The following is a 25,694-nucleotide window of genomic DNA, read 5'->3' as shown; positions in this document are numbered from 1 at the left end:
GTGCAGGTTTTAATATGGAGTTTCGTTATACTGTTTGAAGTCTGAAGCGCTTCATGTATATTGGTACTATAGTAACGAGTGTCCGAAAAGTCACGCAACCCGGTGTTTACGACTGTATAACGGAATAGCGAAACGGAATGAAAAGAAACGCTTTCTGCCAAGAGAATGCCCTGTATATTGGGAAAATTTAGAGAGACAAACATATGTAAGAACATGCATGTTTTAATAACAAATAAGCAAAGTGTTGCCAAAGGCGGAAAAAAAATATTTGCATATCGTGTGTATTGATGCACAGAACTCTCTGAGGTAAATTATTGCAACATTTCACAATACCAACGAACAATTTGGATGGCCATCTAATGAATTTGACAAAAAAAGAACTTTGACGAAGTTTCAAAAACATTGCAGAAGGGAATAAATGGGCTGTTCCAAAAATCAATGTTTTCACAATATTACGAGGGACACTGGCAACACTGTTGGTGTCACGTGTTACTAACAGACGTGTTTCACCTCAGGCTATCACACTAAGGCACTTTTAACGACAAAGGAGAAAGTTGGTTATTCTCGAACATATGCAATAAATTACATACACCTTGCAACCCTGATATGTTGGTATCACTACAAATTAAAGCAAATGTTTGAAGTGTCCACCATTTTCTTGGATACATAAGTTGGTTCGCTTGATCATGTTCTCAGATACCTTCCTGAGGGTTGCAGCACCGATATTATCAATTTCCTGTGTAATGTTTTGTTTCAGATCCTCCAATGTTCTGGGTCCCGTTTGGTATACTTTCCCCTTTAAGTAACCCCACAGAAAAAAATCTCCAGATGTTAAATCGGGCGAGCGACTGGGCCATAAATCCTTGGATATTAGACGATCACCAAAAAATTATCTCAGCATACGAAGAGATTCATTAGATGTATGGCAAGTTGTTCCATCTTGTTGTAGCCAAACATCACGTTCGTCTTCTTCCAGGAGAGCAACAAATTGCATTATGAGATCCCCGTACACAGCAGTATCCACTGTTGTCTCAAAGAATAACGGTCCTACAATACGACGTCGCGATATTCCACACCATACACCGATTTTCGGAGAGTGCAAGAGTAGTTCATGCAACTGATGTGGGTTTTCTGTCGACCAATGCCTGGAATTTTGGCTGTTGACATACCTATCCAATTGAAACATTTCAGGGTTGCAAGGTGTATGTAATTTATTGCATATGTTTGAGAATAACCAACTTTCTCCTTTGTCGTTAAAAGTGCCTTACTGTGTTAGCCTGAGGTGAAACACGTCTGTCAGTGACACGTGACACCAACAGTGTTGCCAGTGTCCCTCGTAATATTGTGAAAACATCGATTTTTGGAACAGCCCATTTATTCCCTTCTGCAATGTTTTTGAAACTTCGTCAAAGTTCTTTTTCTGTCAAATTCATTAGATGGCCATCCAAATTGTTCGTTGGTATTGTGAAATGTTGCAATAATTTACCTCAGTGAGTTCTGTGCATCAATACACACGATATGCAAATATTTTTTTTCCACCTTTGGCAACACTTTGCTTATTTGTTATTAAAACATGTATGTTCTTACATATGTTTGTCTCTCTAAATTTTCCCAATATACAGGGCATTCTCTTGGCAGAAAGCGTTTCTTCTCATTCCGTTTCGCTATTCCGTTATACGGTCGTAAACACCGGGTTGCGTGACTTTTCTGACACACTGTATTATTCTAGTTTTATAATTTTTCTTTTGTTGTATTAGTTGTATTATGTTTGTCGGTGGGTATATTGTATTGTATTTTTTATCTTTTTATTTTCTTTTTTTTGTGTTGCATAATGTGAGTATTGTTGTAATATCCCATTGTAATTGGAGCATTGCTCTGTTATGGGATTGCTTATAAATAAATAAATAAATAAAATAACCATTATACAGGAAGGAGAATTTTCACAGAACATAAATCCTCTGGGTAAGATTTTTATTTTGCAGATGTTAACTTCTACATTTTCAAATGCTGACAAATGTAAATCATTATCTACTAATTCTAAAGCAAGTGATAATAGTTCCTAGAAACAAAAGAGAACTACGAATAAACAAATTTCTCTTCACAGATGAGGACTCTTTACTAATAGTGTGCTAATGTTTACGAAGAAGTCTGTTTTCACCTAGTAAGGGAACAAAAATAATTACTTGTTAAAACAATAAAGACTCTAATAAATCCTGAAAGCTCTCACAGACACCACAATAGCAGTTCAAGAATTAAAAACCAGGCTTTGAAATATATAAATAACTTCTCTTTTTGTATTTACTTGAAACAGGAAGATAAGTAATGTTCGTTGCTGGAGAAAATAAATTTTACTGAGTAAACTGCATGAAGTGTATTACAAAACATCACTGATAAATTATTTTTATTAACAATGAAGTTATGTCACATCTGGAGTGGATTAAGTTTAAAAATGATTTAACATGAAATGCTCTGCATCAAAGCTTCACCATGTTCAATAAATATTTAAGTAAAAAAAAAGTATTTATATACTGTTTACATGCATGTGTGTGTGAGGAATATCCTGAGCCTGTAACTGCTATTGTAGATGTCTTAACAAATTACGGTTTCAAGTGATAAAAATAAAATTTTGTCTTAATGAAAGAAATTATTATAAACAGTGCATGCCAAAGATTATATAGAGAATGGTAGATTAATTATGCAAAAAATGTTAAAGAGATGTTTTCAGTTCGGTCTTTGATAGATAAAAAGCTATTTTCATATTCCAAATCGTAAGAAAAAGTTTTACTTTGTGCAGTTGAAGAAAATGGAGTCCTTGCTGGACTGGCGCAACAGTCCATTAAGGGTCCGGGCCTATGTACCAACTGCCAGCCTTACTCCCACCTGTTCCTACTCTCATTTTTTAATAAAATGTTAAGTAAAAAATTATGCAGTTTTAAAATCCTTTGTAATGACTGATGTTTTTAACTTACTACAAAAATATATTGAGTTTGCAAAGTAAATATCTCATTCTGCATTTTAATACATTTGTCAATTCTTCTTGTTCCCTTAATAGGTGAAAATTGACTTCTTGGTGAACATTTAGCATCTTCAATTTCACATTCTATTATAGCTATGGGATTCAATTTGGAATGCTAGCTTAATCAAGTGAGATACTAAGACAATCCACTAATTTCAATTCTGCATGCCGACAGTAATTTTACAGTACACCTCTTGATATGTATGTGTGTGTACAGGGTTTACAGAGCGGATTCATGGAAAGTTAAGTTTCAGACAAGCTTCATAGTCCAGTTTCTCTGAGTCTGGTCACACAATTAAAAATAACATGGCATTTAACCATTAACGAGCAATTTCCTTTTGTTTGCATCCCCTCTCTCTGAAGAAATATTGAAAGTACTCAACATATTAGGCCATAGAACAAACATTTTCCTCCAACACTTTTCTTAGTGATGCAACAAATCATGACTCTGATATATGCATATTTCATAAAAACAGAACATGATTTCCAGCATACTGAATATAAATATTATAAAGTTCTTGTTTGGATATTATAAAATTCCTTAGAGACTTCACAGTGGGGCAGAAACACTTATTCAGGAACTAACCTAAGTATATCCCTACCTACGAAGAAACAATGTCTCCATACTTTGCCTACAACAATAATCTGAATCAGAAGAATGCATTTTGATATAACATTAGGTATCTAAAGTTACAAGCTCTATTTTCCTCGGTTTCCTTGAACCACCTATTTGTTTTCCAAACTGTATTCACTCCAACTTTTCTTAAAATAATATCTTATCATTTGTCAACGCTAACAATTCACATAACTAATAGCACCTTTCCTATAACCACTCCATATGACATTCAATTCAATTTGATTGAGCATCTCATGCATTATACAGGTACTTTAAGATTCTTAATAGAACCTAATTACATTTTGGTAAGAGAACCGTATAATAATTTATTTTAATAAATAGTAGCACTATGTTTCAAATAGTGTGCCTTGTTTGTGATATGCTTAGGAACTTCAGCTGTTTTAATATAGTGAACACGCATACCACTGTCTTGTATGGCACAAATAAATTATCATTTTGTATTCTGAAACAAACTAGGCAACTACTCTCTCTCTTAATACTGTATCAAAAATATATATATATATTTGTAACTATCACACATCTCAAAGCACAATGGAAGTGCACATATGTAACCATACAACTGAACTACATATAATCTACAATTCTTCTATCTGGTATTCTTAACACAATATATTACAAAAAGTGAAAGTCCTGCATGATACTTTGTAATTCTAAAGAATCTGATGCAACATGGCTATTTCTTGGGAATTTAATTTTCTTAATCATCTAAACCCAAATTTTCTAGATTTTTTTTTACAGAATTTTCAACTGTATCATCACATTTTAATAAGGAGAATAACAACGTATTTTACCAGCTGGGGGTCATTAGTATTATAACTTTATAGTTACTCCACCCAACTCGCTGGGTAGATAGATATTGATTCGTCACTTCTGACGATGACCAATGAAGTTCTCCATAGCTAATTTTTCCTTCAGGTACTTCAAGACATTCATTGGTCATCCTCAACGAGTTGATGCCACCAGTACAGCTTTATGAGAAAAATTAGGTGATACTGTTCAAGAGATAAGTGGATGATGTGATCTTCATTTCAAAAAGCAAAGAAACAACAGAAGAAATGTTTAGATTATTGAATGAAGGTCATGAAAGAATAAAGTATACAAAAGAAGAAATTGACAATGGAAAAATTAACTATCTGGATATATCCATTGAAGTGAAAGGGAGAGAGATTGAAACTGAAATCTACCATAAAAAGTTAGCAAGGAGAAAGTATATCCAGAAGCGTGTAAAGAAGGGAAAGATTATATAATAAAATTCCAACAATGTTCATGTTGAGATGTAGCTGTTTGTGGAATACCGAACTATCATATATATGTAAATGAATTTAATAGTATTAATTATACAGGGCAAGTAGCTTAAAGTAATTGTATAACTTGTACGAATGCAAAGCTTCCAGTCTAATTGTTAGGAAGTGTGTACATAACAATTTGCAGCTAGTCGTGCCCAGCCATCTTTGACATTTGATATTTGTATACAAGTTTGTTACTCGTAATGTAGCTCTTTCTTGTGCTTTAGACACCTGCATATAGCCCTTGCAAAGTGGTTAAAATTTGATCACATTTTGTTCCTTCATTTTTAGTGAATGTGTGTGCGTGCATGCGTCTGTGTATGCATGTGTGAGGGATATCCTGAGCCTGTAACTGCTATTGTGGATGTCTTAACAAATTACTGTTTCCAAGTGATAAAAATAGAATTTTGTGTTAAAGAAAGAAATCATCATAAACAGTGCATGCCGAAGATTATACAGAGAATGGCTGATTAATTACGCAATTTCTTTCGATCGTTTTTCTTTTTTGAAAGAGATGTTTTCAGTTCAGTCATTGATAAAAAGCTATTTTCACATTTCAAATCATAAGAAAAAGTAAAGAGACAGGGTGGGACCATGTAAATAATGCAAGAAACAATAAAGTTTCATTCCAGTTCTGACAATCTGTTGCATCATACAGAACTGTCCAATTCTTTACAGTCCAAAATACGATGTTAACTTTTAGTGTTACAGAATAATACTTATTTCTTTCACTCCTTAATAAATACACTACATAACTATGGGTATAATGTATTTCATGACTAACAGTGAACATTAATTTCTGCTGGGACAGTTACAATTTGAACTCAGCTCAAATATATGAACACAACAATCACAGTTTAGCTTGGATTTGTGTCTTGGAAAAATATATAAAGCAAAACTAATTAAAAGCGATCTCACTGCTCAAATGGAGACGTTACAATATAAATCTTACATTTTAAGTTATGCTTATCTTATGTCAATGTAAGACTACACACCATATACTATCTAAAGCAAGTGTACTATTTGTGTAAGCAAAATCTTTGCCACCAACCTTCTGGCCATTCTCAAGCACAATTAAAACAGTTCAAATGTCATCAAGATTTTGAATTTTCATTCATGACATTATAATATCTTTTTATTTGGTGGTACAGACGTTTTTGTTAACTGTTAGGAGAACGTGCCCAATTTCATTAGCAAAGTCTCCACTGAAGCATAACTGAGGAAAAGATGTGTGTAATGTTCTAGTGAGAATTACAGAAGGCAAGTAGGTTGGTGACAAAGGATTCTGTAGCATATGTGCACTCCACGTTTTTGTACATCTTTTGGTAAAACATCACAGAAGTAAATAAAAATAAAATATGCAGATTCTCTGCACAAGATTACAGCTTTACGTAAGTGCTAACATCACAGGAGAAAAATTAATCGCTTGTACCAGACAAGGAAACTTTTGAATCACAAAAAGTGTAATATTCGAATAAACAATAAGTTTCTAAAAAAAAGTATATGTAATAAAACTGTGATTCTATAAATTAGAGGTTAAAAATATGGATCATGGTCCAGCATGAAATCCAGCTGTCATTTTCATTCTTAGCCATTCTCCCCATCTTCCAGAATAATCTTCTGGCTTTCTTCTTGTTCAAGTGCTGGGAATTCAACAGAATACTCTTTTGTAGCCCACAAATACACATCCAACGTTCTCTCTGTACATTCTGCAATGAACCTAACAAAAGGTCTTATGTCACCTTCATTGGCTACTTCTAAATATTCATAGTATTTCTGTCTGTCTTGCTTCAAAATGATGACAGGGGGATAGCCTGCCTGCATTAGAATCATGTTCATTAATAAACGCGAAGTCCTGCCATTGCCATCGTTAAATGGATGAATGTAGACCAACTTATAATGAGCTACTGCAGCATACCTGATTGGATGCATTCGTAGAGCACGTTCCGAATTAAGCCAATCCAAGAACTGTTCCATCATCACTTGTATTTTGAGAGGCCCTGGTGGAATATGATCCCCAACGTACACCTGAGTCCTTCGAAACATGCCTGCTTCCAAGGGATCCACATATCCCACGACCCTTTTGTGAATTTCGAGTATGTCGTTCAGTTTTATAGCACCTATTCTGTGAACAAGCGTACTGTTGACATACTTTAAAGCAGCATCGAGTCCCAAAATCTCGTTGTGTTCCAAAATGCTCTTCCCTGCAATGGCCATGTGCGTTTCTACAATGGAACGAGTCTGCGACAAGGTCATGGTGTTTCCCTCAATCCCAACGGTGTGATAAATATGTTGGAAATATGCTTCTTTCTTCACACGTTGCAAAGCTGCACTAGAGTCTGGTATATTAGTTAGGGTATCTCTCTTCTCGTCTATTTTCCTTAAAGTGTTCTGATCAATCTGCTCCACCACGTGCATTGTCCTGTGACGATTAATCATAGCACGTGAATGTCCTGGAGAGTACGTTAGGGCTTGGAAATACAACTGATCTGCTGCCACAGTGTCATTCTTTGTTTCTTCCAGAAATTCTCCAAAGTAGTTGAGTATATCTGGATGCTTCGGAGCTAAAGCAACAGCATGCTGGAAAAGCTTCAGCGCCTTGTCATGTTTCTGAGCTTTTTTCATCTCTAGGGCTGCATGAAGAGAACTCAACGCTTCAGACACTGATGCTGAAAAGGGAAACAAAATATCAGAAAAATGTAATAACTTGTGATTACTACTATGATTAACAAACAATTACACAGCTTTGAAAATAAAAATAGTCATTTCTTGATAAATAGAATATTAGAATATTAGGCTTGGTAAGGAAGGATGTGTGTACAAATGTTCTAATACAGCTAAATTCGAATACATGGCAAGTTTGAATAAATACCATGCTGATTTCTTTCATCTGTGGCAAGTGAACAATTTAGTTTCTGAAAATTTTCACCTGGCACTTGATTTTTGAAATTCAATTCTCAATTGTTATTTTTTAATATTTCGAGTTTGCTTACAAAAATGTCCATTACTTATTTTTAATAAGGAGTACAGTATGTGTTTATTAATTGTGTGTTTTCTGTATCACGTGTACCATTAAATCAGAATAACAGACATGCCATTAAAAATTTACACTGTTGTTAGCAAAATTTACAATTTGCAGCGATAGGGTGGAGTCAGCGATATATTAGAATGTATTGCATAGTTATTTAATGCTTTTACCAGTTACGCCTTCTTTAGGAGGGTCACTTCAGTGCAACAATTCAATAATTGCACAAAACCATGACTTTAGTTAAATAAAGTGAATTACCTTAATTGTTTTCATGTTGAGAACTGGAAAATGTAATTTTCAAACTAGTCACAAAGGACAAAAAAGGAGGGTCAACAAATATGTTATATGATGATCTAGAGTATGTACAGCCACTGCACTACATTCCTCCTTCTCATCCTGCACAACCAGGAGAAAATTGTCATTGATATAGCATCATTTAAACACACATAAATTCCCATTATTTATTCCTCTTTGGCAGACAGGCCAGGTAACGGTAAAAATCAGGCGGAAATACACAATGCAAGGATGGATGTTCACAGAATTTTTTCCAGGGAGGGGCAATGAAGGTATTTTGTTTCCAGGGGGGGGCACATTTACCATTGCTTAAATTTGAATTTATGGTGTTCATGCATTAATTAACACATATTAGTGTGGCTAAAACGTAATTATATGTGCGAAATACATTCTTTTGGGTGATTTTCATTTTCCAGGGGGGCACAACCCCCCCCCCCCCTTTCCGGATGCCCATTAATACAAGGTTGTTTTTTCAACATAGGATGCAAGTTGCAGGAATTTCAGTGTGATTTTCAATAAGTCCCTAACATTGTCAACCTTCCTGACTGTATATAGCATTATTTAAAATAGCATGTAATGTAATGAGGCAATAGCAGTCCAATCTCTACTGTAACATTTCAAACCACTAACATGATGTTTGTATATTAAATATCAGAATCAGTACATCAGCACTGAGAATATTTGGCACAGCCCTCTTCAAAAGCACACTAATTTATAGAAACATATTTTGGAGATGAACTCCTCATCAAGAACACATGGTACTACTTTCGTATAGGTGAAACACCTAGAAATCATTTATTTAGCACTTTTTTTAAATTGCTAATGTACTATTCTGCATTGCGGAACATTTCTTTACGTGTAATAATGAATTTCTAACGAAAATAATGTATATTTCTTACATTTCCGAGTACTTACTGTTCTTCGTTATTTCGATTCTGTAACACACAACATGGCGATAGCATACTGGTTCATCGCGCATTGTGCCAATTTATTTGTTGATTTGGAGTGTGCATTCAGTGTTGCAACCTCGTTCAACGAAAAATATCTACTTTCGTGCCGGGATTTGAAATTATGCTAATACCTTGCAAACCATTGACGTTTGCCCCACAAATCATTGGCGTTAGCCCCACAAACCATTTCCCGTAAGGTTAGGTTAGGTAAGCATAGTTTAAAAAATTTTAAAAAAATTAAAAATACTCGACACGTCATGTTATAGTGAAAACACGGCGAGGTTTGAAACACTTACTGGGGGTTACGTCATGTAACACACGGAACATTGTGCTCACGTGCAGAAAGCAAATGGCAGCAGCAGCAATAACGTGTCGGAGAGAGATACACATGATTTCGCATTAAAATGTATCAAAACTACATACCCGAACTTCAACAACGCTAAAGAAAGTTATTTGCGTAAGTACTTTCTTATGTAAAAAGTAAGAAATCCGTTTCTGCTAAACAAAAGTGTTACCGAACAAATTATAGCATAGCTAAAAACTAGATGGAGTGACTAGATTCACCAGCTGGATGCACGAGTGTTCTTTTGTTGTTGGCAACTGGCATGAATCAAGTTACGTTGGTATGAATTTATCTTCGTGAGCAACAAGTACTTTTTTTTTTGGAAAACATGGCAAGGTGTTCAAATGGGTAATACAGAACTAAATGCTTTCTTTATTAGCTTAGGTTGATCAGGTTAAAGGCAGTTAGTATTACAATTACTTCCAAAACCCAATCACGTGATTTCTGGTCTTGGTATGACTTAAGATGACCGGACCCCTCTCCGATTTTCTTCATATTTGGTATACTTACTAATTGAGGCCTGCTAATGACGAATCTGAAGTTAAAATTTGTCGGAAACGTCTAGAAATTGCGAACCATTGGCGCTAGCCCCACGAACCAAGACGTGTGGTTAGGTTAGTTTCGGTTAGGCAAACATAGTTAAAATTTGGTGTCGTGGTAGTATCAGGAATATACAGAGCATTTTCTGACATTCGCTATGAGACTCGGCAGCAAGCGGCCCGGCGTCAGCGCTTGTTTTTCCCGGTGAACGGGGTTCACGACAGTCGCACGCTACAGTCTGTTTTTTTCGCTCTCTTTCCCTTACTGTTGACATTGCAGACTGACGCCAGTATAATCCTCCCTCTGAAGTTGTGTTGTGTCGTGTGCGTGTGTTGAAGATTGTGGTTTAATATGGCACCACAAAAGTTTACATTACAACAAAGGATTTATCTTGTCGAGTGTTACTTTGAAAAGAGGAATTGTTGAGAAGTGCGACGACATTTTGCAACGAAATTTCCTGTTGTTCCCGCTCCACACAGGACCACTATATTAAACCTCGTAAAAAGTTTAAGAGTCATAGGGTCAGTTCTGAATAAAAGTGGAAATAAAAACCCACGTGTACTTAGTGAGAAAAAACTTGATGAGATAGGACAAAGGTTAGAACAGTCTCCTCGGAAATCTATCCGCCGTGTCTCTGTTTCAAAAACCCTCTAGGTCCCCCGATTTGTCAGCCTTTGATTTTTATTTATGGGGAAATCTAAAAAATAAAGTATACAAAGACAATCCGCACACCATCCGTGAGTTAAAAGATAGTATTGTACGAGAAATCGGGAGAATTACAGTAGACGAACTTGCAAGTGTAAATGCCAATTTCCTTCGGAGATACCAGGAATGTGTTGCAGCAGAGGAACATCATTTTCAACACCTTCTGTATCCAAGGTTAGTACACAATATGAAAACTGTAATTTTAATAGCCGACTCTACCGACTGTCGCGGACCCCGTTCACCGGGAAAGACAAGCGCTGATGCTGGGCCGCTGAGTCTCATAACGAATGTATATATTTCCCTGTGAAACAAAAAAAATTGTGAAAATAGAATGTTTCCATTCCAAAAACTAACTCCTGATTTTCGCTTATTTTGCAATTTCTAGATGTTTCCAACGACTTTTAACTTCATATTCATGATTAGGAAGCCTCAATTAGTGAGTAGGCCAAATATGAAGAAAATCTGAGAGGCGTCTGGTCATCGTAAGTCGTTCCCTGGTCTTTAGTACTTCCTGCTATTCTTACCACCTGGTGAAAGTAGTCACGACCAAAACTAAAATCAGTAACCCCAATTAATAGAAACTGGAATTTGCATGCGGAATAAAGTAAAGCACATTCGAGACGTAAAACCACTGCATTGATAAAAGCTAAGGCTGTAAAGTGGTACTCAACATGCAGATGACATAAAACAAACCAACAGAATATTATTTTGGCTGTGTGTCTATGCACCAGAGCCTCTAGTATGCAGATTCCAGTGGAAGAGAGATTGTGCTGGCCCCTTACACCCCAGGATAACAATGAACTAAGGAAATACTCAAAACATTAAAACAGTAACAGTATGGTATAGTGAAAACACATTTCTTCCAATTTACAGGAGAAACTACTTACGGAACTGAGTTTCTGTAGACTTTTGGAAGCTTGTGGAAGTGTTTTCTCCCTTCGTTCAACTTATTCGGTCTGTAAATCATGTATTTTTCGACATAGATGTATCCCTGATGCAAGATAGCTCTTGCCACCATTACCGTCGACTACGTGAATCAAATGTTCTGTGCATTCGATTCTGGAATCCCCTGTTAGTGTAGCAACCACGCGGTTTTACAAGATGACGTGTGAAGGTTGCACTGTGATATTTTTTTCCAATTAAATTTTCTGTTTGCCTAACCTAACTGAACCTAACCTAACCTTCCGTGAATGGTTTGTGGATCAATTTTCGGTAACGGTTCCGATTGTTTTATGATTTCTCCTACATAAAGACTAATTATCGTAGAATTTTGGAAATCATTGTCACACAAAATTTGATCCTTCCTTAAAGTAATGAACGCTGTTTGGACTCGAAAAAAAAAAGTTATTTATGTTGGGAAAAAAACTTGAAAATGACCTTACGCACTTCTCATGGACAAGATATTCTCCGTCGACAACCGACAGTAAATATCATAGAAGCATGGAAATGAATGTAGCAGTAAATCGGAACCTTAGTAGAATGCATTTAGGGACTTTATTTGGTATTTGTCTGATAAGGTTCGAACACCTCTCACTCATTTATTTCCTTAATTTTAGCATTGATACTTAGATATTCTGCATTGCGAAAGATTCTTTAAGGTGAAGTTATGCCTTTTTCCATAAAATAGTGTCAACTTTTCATATTACAAGTCATTATTTGTCTTCCTTGATATGCTTGGGTAACAGACAATATGGTGTGCAGTCGTGCTTGTGTTTTGTTGATTTGAAGTGGGTATGCAGTGTTTCAACCTTCTTAACCGAAAAATACCTACTTTCGTGTTTATTATGTCATCATAAACCATCCACGGTAAAAATTTACTATCCTTCGGACACCTCTATTTTTTTGGTTTCGTCAATTTTTGACATTGATACTTACGTATCTGCTTCGCGGAACATTCCTGAAGGTGTATTAACGTTGTTTTGATGAAATTAATTGCAATTTTTCACATTACCAGAACGTCTTTCTGGTAGGTGTTTTCCCTTGCCAGAGACACAATATCGCGAGTACACCTTCCTACATAATTGCGCGTCCGGCTTCTCTTTTGCCAAATTTTTGACATTCAAACTTACGTATCTGCTTCGCGGAACATTCCTGAACGTGTATTGACGTTGGTTTGATGAAAGTAAGAGCAATTTTTCACCTTACGACTACTTCTTCCTCCTACCTTTCCGTTTGCCTCACACACAACATGGCACGCACACCTTCGTAAATAATAACGCGTAGGAATGACGCATCAGCCTTGTTTTTTCTCGATTTTCAATTGTTATGCAGTGTTTCAACCTTCGGAACCCAAGAAAAGCCAGTCGACAAACTTAATCAAATCTATTTCTTTTTAACTTTATTTTTCGCGTTCTGACACCAAATTTTAACTATGTATCCCAACCTAATCAACTAACCTATCCACGCAACAATGGTTCGTGAGGCTAGCGCCAATGGTTTGTGGGGCTAGCGCCAATGGTTCGTGGGGCTATCTTTTTCACTATTGAAACCTTTGCGTGGCCTACTAACCTATCCACGTGCCAATGGTTCAAGGGGCTAGCGCCAATGGTTCGTGGGGCTATCTTTTTCACTATTGAAACCTTTGCGTGGCCTACTAACCTATCCATGCGCCAATGGTTTGTGGGGCTAGCGCCAATGGTTCGTGGGGCTAGCGACAATGGTTCGTGGGGCTATCTTTTTAACTATTGAAACCTTTGCGTGGCCTACTAACCTATCCACGCGCCAATGGTTTGTGGGGCTAGCGCCAATGGTTCGTGGGGCTAGCGCCAATGGTTCGTGGGGCTATCTTTTTCACTATTGAAACCTTTGCGTGGCCTACTAACCTATCCACGCGCCAATGGTTTGTGGGGCTAGCGCCAATGGTTCATGGAGCTATCTTTTTCACTATTGAAACCTTTGCGTGGCCTACTAACCTATCCACGTGCCAATGGTTTGTGGGGCTAGCGCCAATGGTTCGTGGGGCTATCTTTTTCACTATTGAAACCTTTGCGTGGCCTACTAACCTATCTACGCGCCAATGGTTTGTGGGGCTAGCGCCAATGGTTCGTGGGGCTATCTTTTTAACTATTGAAACCTTTGCGTGGCCTACTAACCTATCCACGTGCCAATGGTTTGTGGGGCTAGCGCCAATGGTTCGTGGGGCTATCTTTTTCACTATTGAAACCTTTGCATGGCCTACTAACCTATCCACGCGCCAATGGTTCGTGGGGCTATCTTTTTCACTATTGAAACCTTTGCGTGGTCTACTAACCTATCCACGCGCCAATGGTTTGTGGGGCTAGCGCCAATGGTTCGTGGGTCTAGTGCCAATGGTTCGTGGGGCTATCTTTTTCACTATTGAAACCTTTGCGTGGCCTACTAACCTATCCACGCGCCAATGGTTCGCGGGGCTATCTTTTTAACTATTGAAACCTTTGCGTGGCCCTACTAACCTATCCATGCGCCAATGGTTCGTGGGGCTAGCGCCAATGGTTTGTCCACACCCGGCACAAACTTTACAACACACCCACCACACGTCATTCTCCAAACCCTCGATCCACAGTTCTAACTCTCGTCGCAAACGCAGGGAGTTCAAAACACTGGATACCAACAAAACACAATCACGACACGTCATGATAGTCACGACGGTGTATGAAGGTGTACGAACTTCATGGTATACGCAGATGTACGCGCCAAACGCTATCTCCGTCGGAGAATTAATTTTCAATGAACAACATGAATTTCAGCTATGAAACATTGCAACATCACACAAAACACCTTCCCGATGTTCGACAATGCTACAGGAACTTATTACGGTAAGTAGTCTCTTCTGTACAAATAAATAAATGTGTCCGAAGGATAGTAAACTAGTACCCCATCCACGATAGCCCCATGAACCATTGACGGATAGCCCCAAAAACCATTGACGATAGCCCCACGGACCATTTCCGGTAAGGTTAGGTTAGGTAAGCATAGTTCAAAAAAAAATATTTAAAAAAGGCGTTTGGAAACAATGCCGAGACCACGTGACTTTCGACGCTCGCGCCATCTGCACGTACATAATGGAAACAACAGCCTAATGTTACAGAAGGTGCAAGTTCCTTACGTAACAACTGATAATTTATTGTTCTGCAGCATTCTATGGTGAAGTTTTTAGTTTCCGCGAAAGAAAAAACCTCGAAGAACCTCGACAATGATACAGAAAGTGATTTATTCAAGTAGTTTCTCCTGTATCCGTTCGGGCGATATCAGACAAAAACAAAAGGAACTTGGGGCCCAAGGCAGATCCAAATGATGGGTTCATACTAGAAAACAAATAATTCCAAAAATTCGCATCCCATGACCATTCCAGATGAATCAAATGTAAATCAAATATTAAAATTTCGGTAACCACCAAACGTCTCTAATTCCCTTATTTTCGTATTTTTCACATTGATACTTACATATTCTGCATTCGTAAGGATTCTTCTATTTCGCGTTTCGTTTTTTGCAGGCAAATAATCTCAATTTTCGAAATATGGAGTATTTTTATTTTCTTCGCTTTTGCTTGCGTTACACGCGATATGGCGGAGAAATCTTGACTAGCGTAGTCCATGATCAGTGGTTATGCAGTGTTGCGACCTTCTTCATAGCAAAATATCTAGGTACTAGTATGGAGAATACGTAAGTACGAATGTCAAAAATTGACGAAACTCGGAAGTTATAGGTGCCGTGTGGTGGGTGTGTTGTGAAACTGGTGCCGGGTGTTGAGGATCCGGTGGAGTTTTTGGTTGCACACGGGGTGGTGAAGAGAGGAAAGGAATGTGCAAAGTGTGAAATTGGAAATAATTACGAACCATTGGCGCTAGCCCCACGAACCATTGGTGCGTGGATAGGTTAGTAGGGCCACGCAAAGGTTTCAATAGTGAAAAAGATAGCCCCACGAACCATTGGCGCTAGCCCCACGAACCATTGGCGCGTGGATAGGTTAGTAGGGCCACGCAAAGGTTTCAATAGTGAAAAAGATAGCCCCACGAACCATTGGCGCTAGCCCCACGAACCATTGGCGCATGGATAGGTTAGTAGGGCAACGCAAAGGTTTCAATAGTGAAAAAGATAGCCCCACGAACCATTGGCGCTAGCCCCACGAACCATTGGCGCGTGGATAGGTTAGTAGGGCCACGCAAAGGTTTCAATAGTGAAAAAGATAGTCCCACGAACCATTGGCGCTAGCCCCACAAACCATTGGCGCTAGCCCCACGAACCATTGGCGCGTGGATAGGTTAGTAGGGCCACGCAAAGGTTTCAATAGTTAAAAATTGGTTTCGAAAAAAATATTCGTAGCCCCACACACCATTCTCGGATAGCCCCACGAACCATTGGCGCTAGCCCCACGAACGATTCACGGATAGCCCCACGAACCATTCACGGATAGCCCCACGAGCCATTCACGGATAGCCCCACGAACCATTTATGGATAGCCCCACGAACCATTCACGGATAGCCCCATGAACCATTCACAGATAGCCCCACGAACCATTCACGGATAGCCCCACGAACCATACATAAATAGCCCACGAACCATTCATAAATAGCCTTAGAGATACTGGGCGAAAGGGGGGGTTATAGCCCCCATCAACCTCACATTGAGCACGCCACTGATCCTGTGCACGTCATGTTGTCGCAAGTTCGTAATCAGAAATGATGAACAGTAACTCACGTTTATTTACGTTCTAGAACTGTTACACAGTTACAAAACCGCGTATTTGGAAACACTGACCGGTTGTTACGTCATGAAACGCTCGCAAATATTTGGTTCACGTAGTAGACGGACATCAAGGGAACAGCTTTCGTGCATTGGAGTGACATTAATGTCGAAAATTACATGATTTACCGGCAAAAAAATTTCAACGAGGTGAAAACAAACTTCCAAGACCTTCCTAAAGTATAAATAAACCCATTTCGGTAAGTACTTTCTCCTGTAAAATTGAAGAAATACGTTTTGGGGATACGAAAATTTTACCAATCAAATAAAATAAAACCACCAAAAGGGCATATTAATAAATACGAAATGGTACGTCATAAAGATCGTCATATATTCAGAACAGCTATTTTATCAAGAACAAATGCAAAGTTAAGTGGTGTGTATATGAGTGGGGGGGGGGGGGTTGTTCAACAAACTGAATTAATCAATAAAACTTTTTCAATTACTTACCAGCATTCATGCCAGGCTTCGTGGAATCTCGATCAGAAACTATCAGGTACGATTGAGAAACTGCAATTTCCAAAGAACTTTCATCAGTTGCTCTAATTGCATTTGTATCCGGGAGCAGAGAAAATCTACTTTGCTGAATACGTTTGCTTCCCATATTATTGTCATGATTCTCATCCGTAAACATCCTTATATATTCAGACAATATAGCAACAAGCACTGCACACACAACTCCACATATGAAAACAAAACCGAGGGTTATCCTATTCATTTTGCTCTTCCTTAACCAGCCATATCGCAGCGATCCACTTATAAGGTTTTTTACTGATCTTCCTCGCTCAAAACACCATTCTACGTTCATCTTGATCGCAGATCTGAAACAGGAAAGCAAGACGCATTCCTGCATTAAAAACTTTCACAAAAATTGCATTTCACATGAGTGGTCCACTGTGACTTGAGAACGAGCGAGATTAGCAGGATGGTGATCGTCCGTAACCTAAAGTCGGCTTCACAAATACTATACAATTGCATCAACCGCAACAAATTCCAGACCACACAAGTTGTATTTTCGAACAGTGACCTAGTGGTGAATAAAACCAGATATAACTCGTAACTTACTGTTCTCATGAAATATTTCCTCTTCTCTTCAAGAAAACTGTTCATGTAATTTTCTTGAATAATTCTACAAGTAATTATGAATGATTTCTGTGATATTTGTACAGTGCCTCCTCAGCTCATATAGAGTGATCAATAAACACGTTTACCGAACGTGTTGATTTGAGTTGGACTTCAAGTTAAGTTTTTTGAACACGAGTTGATTTGACTGCTGTGCAAATGCTTGTGCTAATACTGCCACTGCCACAAGTGTGATATTTAAAAATAAAATTTATTTAAATATTTAGTTTACCAGTATTTTCGATACTATGAAACTAATTTCAGAAATAGTTAATGTTTATTTTAGAAAAAAGAACAGGAAAGTACAGCTGGTGCAATCCTATTGGTCTTTATAGCATCGCGAATATGTCTGCGCCCATGGCCCATGTGTGCAATGAGGAGAACACGAATACTATAAAAAAATGGTGATTTTTTTTAATGTGTGCATTGGTTTTTGCTTATCGTAATGGATTTATTCGCAGTAAAAAGGTAATTCAAACTACCAAATAAGCTATTTTATATGTACATACTATGTTTCATTCACGTTAATAGTTTTTGTAAAGTTTTTGGGATGCACATAAACCCACGTGAATCACCATAGCTGTATGTGGGAGGTTTGGATAGTATCAGAGGAATCTTCGTACGGATGAGTATGCAATGTTTACGTACAGAAGTTATTTAGGGTCGGGTACCCTATTCTACACCCTCGAATTTTGAAATTTCTTTTTTTTCATTATGAGCATTATTTGATCCTATTTGTGAATAAAAAAAATTGGAGCCCGGAAAGAAGTATTTACGACTGTACAGCCGTTTAAAGTTGAAATTTTGTCGTTTGAAATGGTTCGCAATTATTTTCAATTTCTAGATCGTGATACTAACACGACACCAAATTTTAACTATCGATCTCAACCTAACTGAACTAACCTATCCACGCGCCAATGGTTCGTGGGGCTAGCGCCAATGGTTCGTGGGGCTAGCGCCAATGGTTCGTGGGGCTAGCGCCAATGGTTCATGAAGCTAGCGCCAATGGTTCGTGGGGCAGCAGACCATCTCCCTGTAAGTCAAGTACAATGTCCCGTATGTCTCGTCGAACAAAGTCCTCTATGTCCTTCATCCGTTGAACGTGTGTCAATCTCATATTTAGTCCTTTTGTTTTAATTCAATGTCGCACAAATCAATTCCAGTCTCTAAAGTCGCACAAAACAATTGCAATGTCTCAAATATCCAATCCGCCAATAAATTACATAAATAATATATTGAAATCGAAAATTATCCCATTGCACAAGTCATTCATAACAAGAAAAAATTGCAAATTATCCCATTGCACAAGTCAAAGATAAGAAGAAAAAGAAAATGTTCAGACGTGCGCCTGTGACATGAATCCAAGATGCGCCATGATCAAATCCCTGCAAAACCGTTTCGACGTTACATAAGGAATCTAAATATTGAAAAACGTAAGTTTCCTAGCACGTAGATCTAAAAAAAATACTTTCCGCGCTATTTAGAAACATCGTTTCTTATGAAGAACTAATTTTCATAAAGAGAATATTTGAAATGTGCGAAAAATCGAGGGTGTAGAAAAGGGTACCCGAGCCGTTATTTATGACATATTTAAAGTAAAACAATAACTGTGTCATGATCCTAAACCTGTGCCTGTTGTCAACCTATATATATATTTTTTAGCATTCGTTACGGGGCCCAAGTTTCGATTCTTAGCACTTGTTACAAGACCCAAATTTCGATTGTTTAACCTTCTAGCGGGCACGTTCATAATCGTGTCACCAGCGGGCGCGTGACGGATTTTTTACGTCATTTAGTATCATTCATTATGAGCAAGAATTTTTATAATATAAACGAAAATGTTTTTGGTACATTTATTTATATCATATCTGAGGTTAATATAAGTGAAACCTATTGAAATACAAGTTAGAATGCTGAAAAAAATGGAAAAAACAGTACGTAGCTTATTACATATTTATAGCGCACCACGCTTTTCATCAGCAGGCGCGTGTCTTACTTTTTACGACAGATATTCCTGCTGAAAACCTAAATATTACAAGTTTATGTACAAACACTTTACATTCCAAGTTCAAGAGGGACCGAGTCGAGTAAAAATTCTCTACGTCATATGAAAAATTATGGGCAGACTATGGCAATATCCTGTGTACACACTCCCACCTCCCCCATCCCTCACCGCGTGCACGTGCACACACACACACACACACACACACACACACACTCTCTCACTCACTATATCTCGTATAAAGTAAGTAAAATAAACCAAATAATAAGAACTTACTTTCACATTTTCTTATATGTCCTTCTCATCAAAACATCCTGGGAACGAGCCTAGCTACCAAAGTAGGTCAAGTCGCGATTAGCATTTCTGTGCATAAAGCAGACTCAAAATCAATCAATCTATTCTATTCGAGAAACTTGAAGGATACGCTGAATTTCGCTAACGTCTACGTTTTGTCGACTCATTTTCAACAATGACCTGACGAAATAATTACAGAACAGGAGCAGGCGCGCAGCGCAAACTTTACGACACGGTGTTTTGATCTGAAATAAACATCAATCGACAGAGTATAACATATGGATTAGTAACAATGACTGCTAATATGCAACACAAAATACCTCTTTGAGGAATACATAAAGAGCATAGGTCGATGAATTCAAAGGAAACACAAGAAAATTAAAGAAAATTGCTTTTGGCGTAAATTTTGCGCAGGCGCGCCCGCTCGAAGGTTAACTCGGAATTAATCATGGTACGCAGGCATTCTTTACAGAGTTCGATTTATTTTTATGCTTGTTAACCCATACTTCAGTCCTTGTGATTCGTACTGTGTCTTGTGAGGAGAATGATTTTTTTCCTTACATACACTTGTGTATGATCGTTGGCGAGCAGTCATTCGTTTACTGTCTATATATTCAATCTGCGTTTTCTGTCGTCTTGGGTGTAGACTGCTGCTACCATCTACTTCACATGTGTGGAGTGAGAAAACGTATTAAGTTGCTAAATGCTTTTGATATTAGGTTAGGTTAAAGTAATGTCCCTAAATGCTTCCACCACTTGAAAGTAACATCTGTTCTCAAGCCCAAAATTTCATTCGAGCCTCGCAAAATCAAAATCCACTAAAACTCTGTGTCTGAGGCGACTGGACACCAAGAACGTGTCCTCACTGCAAGTTCTTTTACGAGTATTAGGAAGTGTTTAAGAATACTGGAAATGGCCAAAGTTCCGATTGTTTAATTCTGAATTAGTCGTGTTACACAGAACGTTTTTACACTTCTCAATTTCTATTAAGTCTTGTTAACACATGCTTCTTAGCCTTAGTTATTACTTACTGCATCTTGTCTTGAGAATGATTTTCCCCTTTCTTACACTCACATAGATTTCATTTGCGAGCAGCCATTAGTTTACTGTTGTCTTGGACATAAGCTGCCGCCGCCATTTACTTCATATGCCTGCACGCAAAGAGGTATTACTACGCTAATTGCTTTTGTTGTTAGGCTTGGTTTCTTAGTAGTATAAAAGATCCCTAAATGCTTTCATTGATAGGTTAGGTTCTGTCTGGTTTAGGGATCTTAGCATTAAAATGACCTCCCTAAATTCTTCCAATACCTGGTCATGTGTAAGGGTTTATCCAGGATTTTTTCCTTTGGGGGGGGGTGTTTGAAACTTTTATGAGGGTGTAAGTTTGGGGATGTTAAGTGCATATTTTGGACTGTTTTTAAAATCTTCGCCCTAATTCAATTTGTTCATAGATGTTTTCAGAGATTAACACCCTCCCCCCTTTCCCTTCACGTAACATTTCAGAAGAAAGAAAATATGTCAAATGCAGGTAAAGGTGGAAAATTGATTTTTGTGATATTGTTAACATTTCAATGTAACGTTTCGAATATTGCTTTCCGATAATGTTCAGTATTTGATTTAATCAAGCATTAGATAAAACACAAGAGATGATATTGAAAAGCACAAAATTTAAACATATTATTACCAGGAATCATTTCATGCAATTCTTAAACTACTTATAAAGAAATTAGAAACATTTGCGCATTATTTTTTAACTGTATTTGTATGGTTCTTGTCGTAGGTGTAACTGAGTTCATCTTGGGGAGTGCCCAATTCATTGATGAAATATCAGTTCATGGGTGCATGCGCGTCTGAAGTAGTAGTACTAAGTACAGATATAATATGACTCTGAATAAATTATCGCACTGCGAGCAAAGCGGTCAAGAAAATTTTTAGAACTATTTCTTTGTAAACTGATTATGCATATTACTATTAATTATACATATGAACAGTATCCCACGATGTTTACTCTTTACAATCTTGCTTTGCTCGTTCGGCATCCTATTTACCTCAGTACTTGCCCCCTGCCCCCTCCTGTTCTACAGTAGTGGCATTAATTCTGGACACTTTTGAGAATTATGATGAAAATCACATTCGTTTTGATTTTAATTTAAATTTAAGTTTTTATTTAAGTCAAATTTGCAGGAAATAAACAAACATGTCTTTATGTTCAATGTTTCAAAAACTGAGCTCACTAAATTATAATTAATAGTAATAATAATAATTATAGAGAAATGTAAGTAAGTGTTCTTAGCATAACAACACCTGTAAAATGTTCATTCAGTAAAAAGTAAATTTTGGCACACACTCATTATGGTTATTGTAACTGCGTTGTGTTAATATTTGGTGGGATATCCTTTCGATTTGATAACTGCCTCGATTCTTCGTGGCATCGAGTTCACCAAACACTTGAGATCTTCCGGTATTATCACTCTAAACCATGATTGGGCAATGGCCTCTAACAGCTCCCTGTTGTTGCTGGGATTCCGACGTGCCACCAGAACTTTCATCCTTGACCACAAGTTCTCAATCGGGTTGAGGTCGGGACTGTTCCTGGGCCAAGGCAGAACAGTAATACCATGGTCCCTGAACCATCGCTGATTGATTCCAGCGTTGTGACACCTCACGCCATCCTGCTGAAAGATGCACCGCTGAATGTTACCCCAAACAAATCACGAATTGTGGGCAGCAATTTTACCTGTAAGACCTGTTCTTGGTATTTTTGGCATTAATGTTGCCTTCTAACACTGCTAGGTGCCCGACACCATGCCTTGCCATGCTTCCCCACACCATGACACTGATAGGATGCTTCATAGTGGCGGTGGTGCACTCAGGTATCATGTCTTCACTTTTTCGGCGACGCACATACCTGATACCATCACTTCCAAAGATGCTGATCTTGCTTTCATCGCTCCAAATTACTTTACCCCAATCTTCTTGTGTCCACTCCCTGTGTGCTAACGCCCATTGCACACGCTTTTTCCTCTGCTTTTGTTTGAGATAAGGCTTCTTTCTTGCGACCCTCGCTCGAACCATTTTCACAAAGTTTTTGTCTGACTGTTCGGTCAGAAACTACTACTCCAGAAGTTCTCAAAATGGCATTAACATCTCTTGCCGTATGCCGGTGATCTTGTAGAAAAAGGCGACAGATTCTACGACAGTCTTGAGCAGTAAATTTTGGTTTCCTGCCACTTCTTGGAGCAGTTTTTGTGTTCTCAGTTGCTTCATACCGCTTGCAAACCTTTCTAACGCCTGACTTTGTAGCACCACTACCCAACCTTTTTGCTATTTCTTCATAAGAATAACCTTCGTTACGAAGTGTCACTGCCTTACTCCTTTTACTTGGTGACCAATCAGCTTGTTTTATTGTGTTAGGAGCCATTAATTGCAATTTCAGTATCACTTTTCAACTCGCTCCACTACATAGAGTATCTAACGATGTTCACTTCACAAAAGTCAGCTGCCAAGTGCTTTAAAGAATGAAAACAAAGAGTTCAGTTGGTTGAAAATACCAATAACAATACTAATAAATATACTAATAATCAAACAACAATGCTGCAGTAAGGTGTAAGCCATTCTTGAGGTCAGGGAATGATGTACAACAATGATGCTCAAAGTTGATGTAATACACAAGAATCACACACAAGCGTTCTGTTGGATGAAAATAACAATAACAATATTAATCAGGCTACAATAATGCACTCAGATGCATTATTGAAGTTACTGAATGATGTAATTTAAATTGTTTAATTTTTCTATACAGGATCCGGGTGTCCGAGAAGTCTGTATGAAAACAAAAATGAACTGTATCCGCTATATGCAACATAGACATGAAAAAATGGTACCAAAATGTTCGGAAACTATTCAAGTTTTATTGGCAATAGGAAAGAAATCAATAAATCTCCACGTGAGCACCCTTGGTAGCACGGAGTACATCTAGTCGAAATTCAACTTTTCGCCATGCATTAGCCAACATCAAAGGAGGGATTGATGTGATGACTTGGGTTATCCGTTGTTGCAGAGTTGCAAGATCGGATGCAGGAGTTCTGTAGACATTGTCTTTCACATAACTCCACAGAAAAAATCTAAAGGGGTTATGTCTGGAGATCGTTCAGGCCATGCCGTCGGTCCATCTCGACCAATCCATTTTCCAGGAAATGTCTGTTCAAGGTAGGAACGAACCTCCAGACTTCAATGTGGCGGTGCACCGTCTTGTTGAAAGATAACATCTGGGTGGTATTCTAGCAATTGAGGAACAGCAAACAATTGCAACATGTCGAGATACACTCCAGATGTTACGGTGTCCTCACAGAAAAAGAATGGTTCGATTATTCTGTCATGCAGCAGCGCGCACCAAACGTTCAGCTTCGGGTTGCCCATGGTCGACTTCCTCACCTCATGAGGGGGCTCTTTACCCCAGATACGCACGATGTTTGAAACTGTCTGCACTGTTTTTTGTGACCTGCTCTCGTGAAACCACAGGACACACTCAGCCTTTCTCTGATTTGTGTACATTTCCGTTGGCATGCAACGGTACAGAAATCTGAAACAAGAAAAATGAATAGTTTCCGAACATTTTGGTACTATTTTTTCATGTCTATGTTGCATATAGCAGATACAGTTAATTTTTGTTTTCATACAAACACTTCTCGGACACCCGGTAGTTTTACATTCGAGTTATTCTAAAAAAATTAACATTTTACAAAAAGTGTCCAGAATTAATGCCACTACTGTAGCTTCAGTTAGAAAATATGCATATATATAATTTTAATAGTTCTATGTAGCAAGGGAGTTCCAAATTCTGCTGGTGTTTTCAAATCTCTGTTTTAAGATGATTCACAAACTGATATAAAGTAATGAAACTCTCTATATTTAGAGCATGGGCATAAAGACTTTAAAATATAGTGGGAAGTTGGGATGCATGTTTGATAGATACCTGGTGATGCTTTTGAACGAAATCGGTCAAGGAATTTCATATTGAAGTCTTATACCCTTACAAAACTTTGGAAAATATGCGTGGCGCTATTGAGAGTGTATCTTTCAAATACTGAACAAGAGACTGTAGGGAATTAGGAGCCATGTGCCTCTTTGCCTTAAAAGAAAACTAAATAACGTGCAAATAAACACATGGCATGTTGACTGCAAAGGGACTGTAAGGAATTGTCACTTCTATATTGAAGTAATGCTATATTTACAATTATTTAAAAATTGAATAGCATTTCATTCACTTTCCAACACAAAGAACACAGTGAACCAAACAAAAATTTTCTCTCCATGTTTTCCTGCAGGCAGTGGCAAGCACTTTCGTGCCCCCACTGGTGTGCCTATGGTTAGACATAAGTTTGGGACTTAATGTAAATGAAATTTCTTTTTGTTTAATTCCTGATACTTCCTTTGCTGCTTCTGAAAAGTTGGAAAAAATTAAATATGTCATTGTCAGGGAACAGACTAGATAAAAAGAGGAAGACAATTTTTACTAAATCTACTCGTATAGGCTATCTTTGCAAACTGACAGTAACTTTAATTTAATAGGGTGCCGGTAATTTCACAGGGCACTAGGACGTTAACGCTTTTCTATTTTTATTTGTTTTGCTTGTTCGGCACCCCATTTGTCCCCCACGTGGACTCCCCCTTTTACAACTCTCTTTCTGATATATAATTTCTTTTACAAAGGTAAGAACTCTTGGAGCCTCAAAAATGGACACATACATCAACT

General features: G+C 37.9%; 2 protein-coding genes across 2 annotated transcripts in view; one reads left to right on the top strand and one right to left on the bottom strand.

Annotated features, from left to right (window-relative positions):
- Window positions 1–5,375: 5,375 nt before the first annotated feature.
- Fic (FIC domain protein adenylyltransferase) lies at window positions 5,376–17,533 on the bottom strand. Its single transcript, XM_083131998.1, has 2 exons — window positions 16,972–17,533; window positions 5,376–7,608 (listed from the first exon to the last, which is right to left on the bottom strand). Exons 1-2 carry the CDS (start codon window positions 17,372–17,374, stop codon window positions 6,527–6,529), a joined length of 1,485 nt encoding a protein of 494 aa, XP_082988124.1. The 5' UTR covers window positions 17,375–17,533; the 3' UTR covers window positions 5,376–6,526.
- A 288-nt stretch (window positions 17,534–17,821) lies between these two features.
- The window catches only part of Dbp73D (putative ATP-dependent RNA helicase Dbp73D), an 81,950-nt gene continuing 74,077 nt past the window's right edge, over window positions 17,822–25,694 (top strand). Inside the window, exon 1 of the mRNA XM_083131999.1 lies at window positions 17,822–18,111. Coding sequence (XP_082988125.1) covers window positions 18,089–18,111 — 23 coding nt within the window. The 5' untranslated portion in view covers window positions 17,822–18,088. The remainder of the gene's footprint in view (window positions 18,112–25,694) is intronic.

This window comes from Lepisma saccharinum, chromosome 1, assembly GCF_977018435.1.
Source record: "Lepisma saccharinum chromosome 1, izLepSacc3.1, whole genome shotgun sequence".
NCBI classification, from domain to species: domain Eukaryota; kingdom Metazoa; phylum Arthropoda; class Insecta; order Zygentoma; family Lepismatidae; genus Lepisma; species Lepisma saccharinum.
This window is presented reverse-complemented; position numbering and strand designations above follow the sequence as displayed.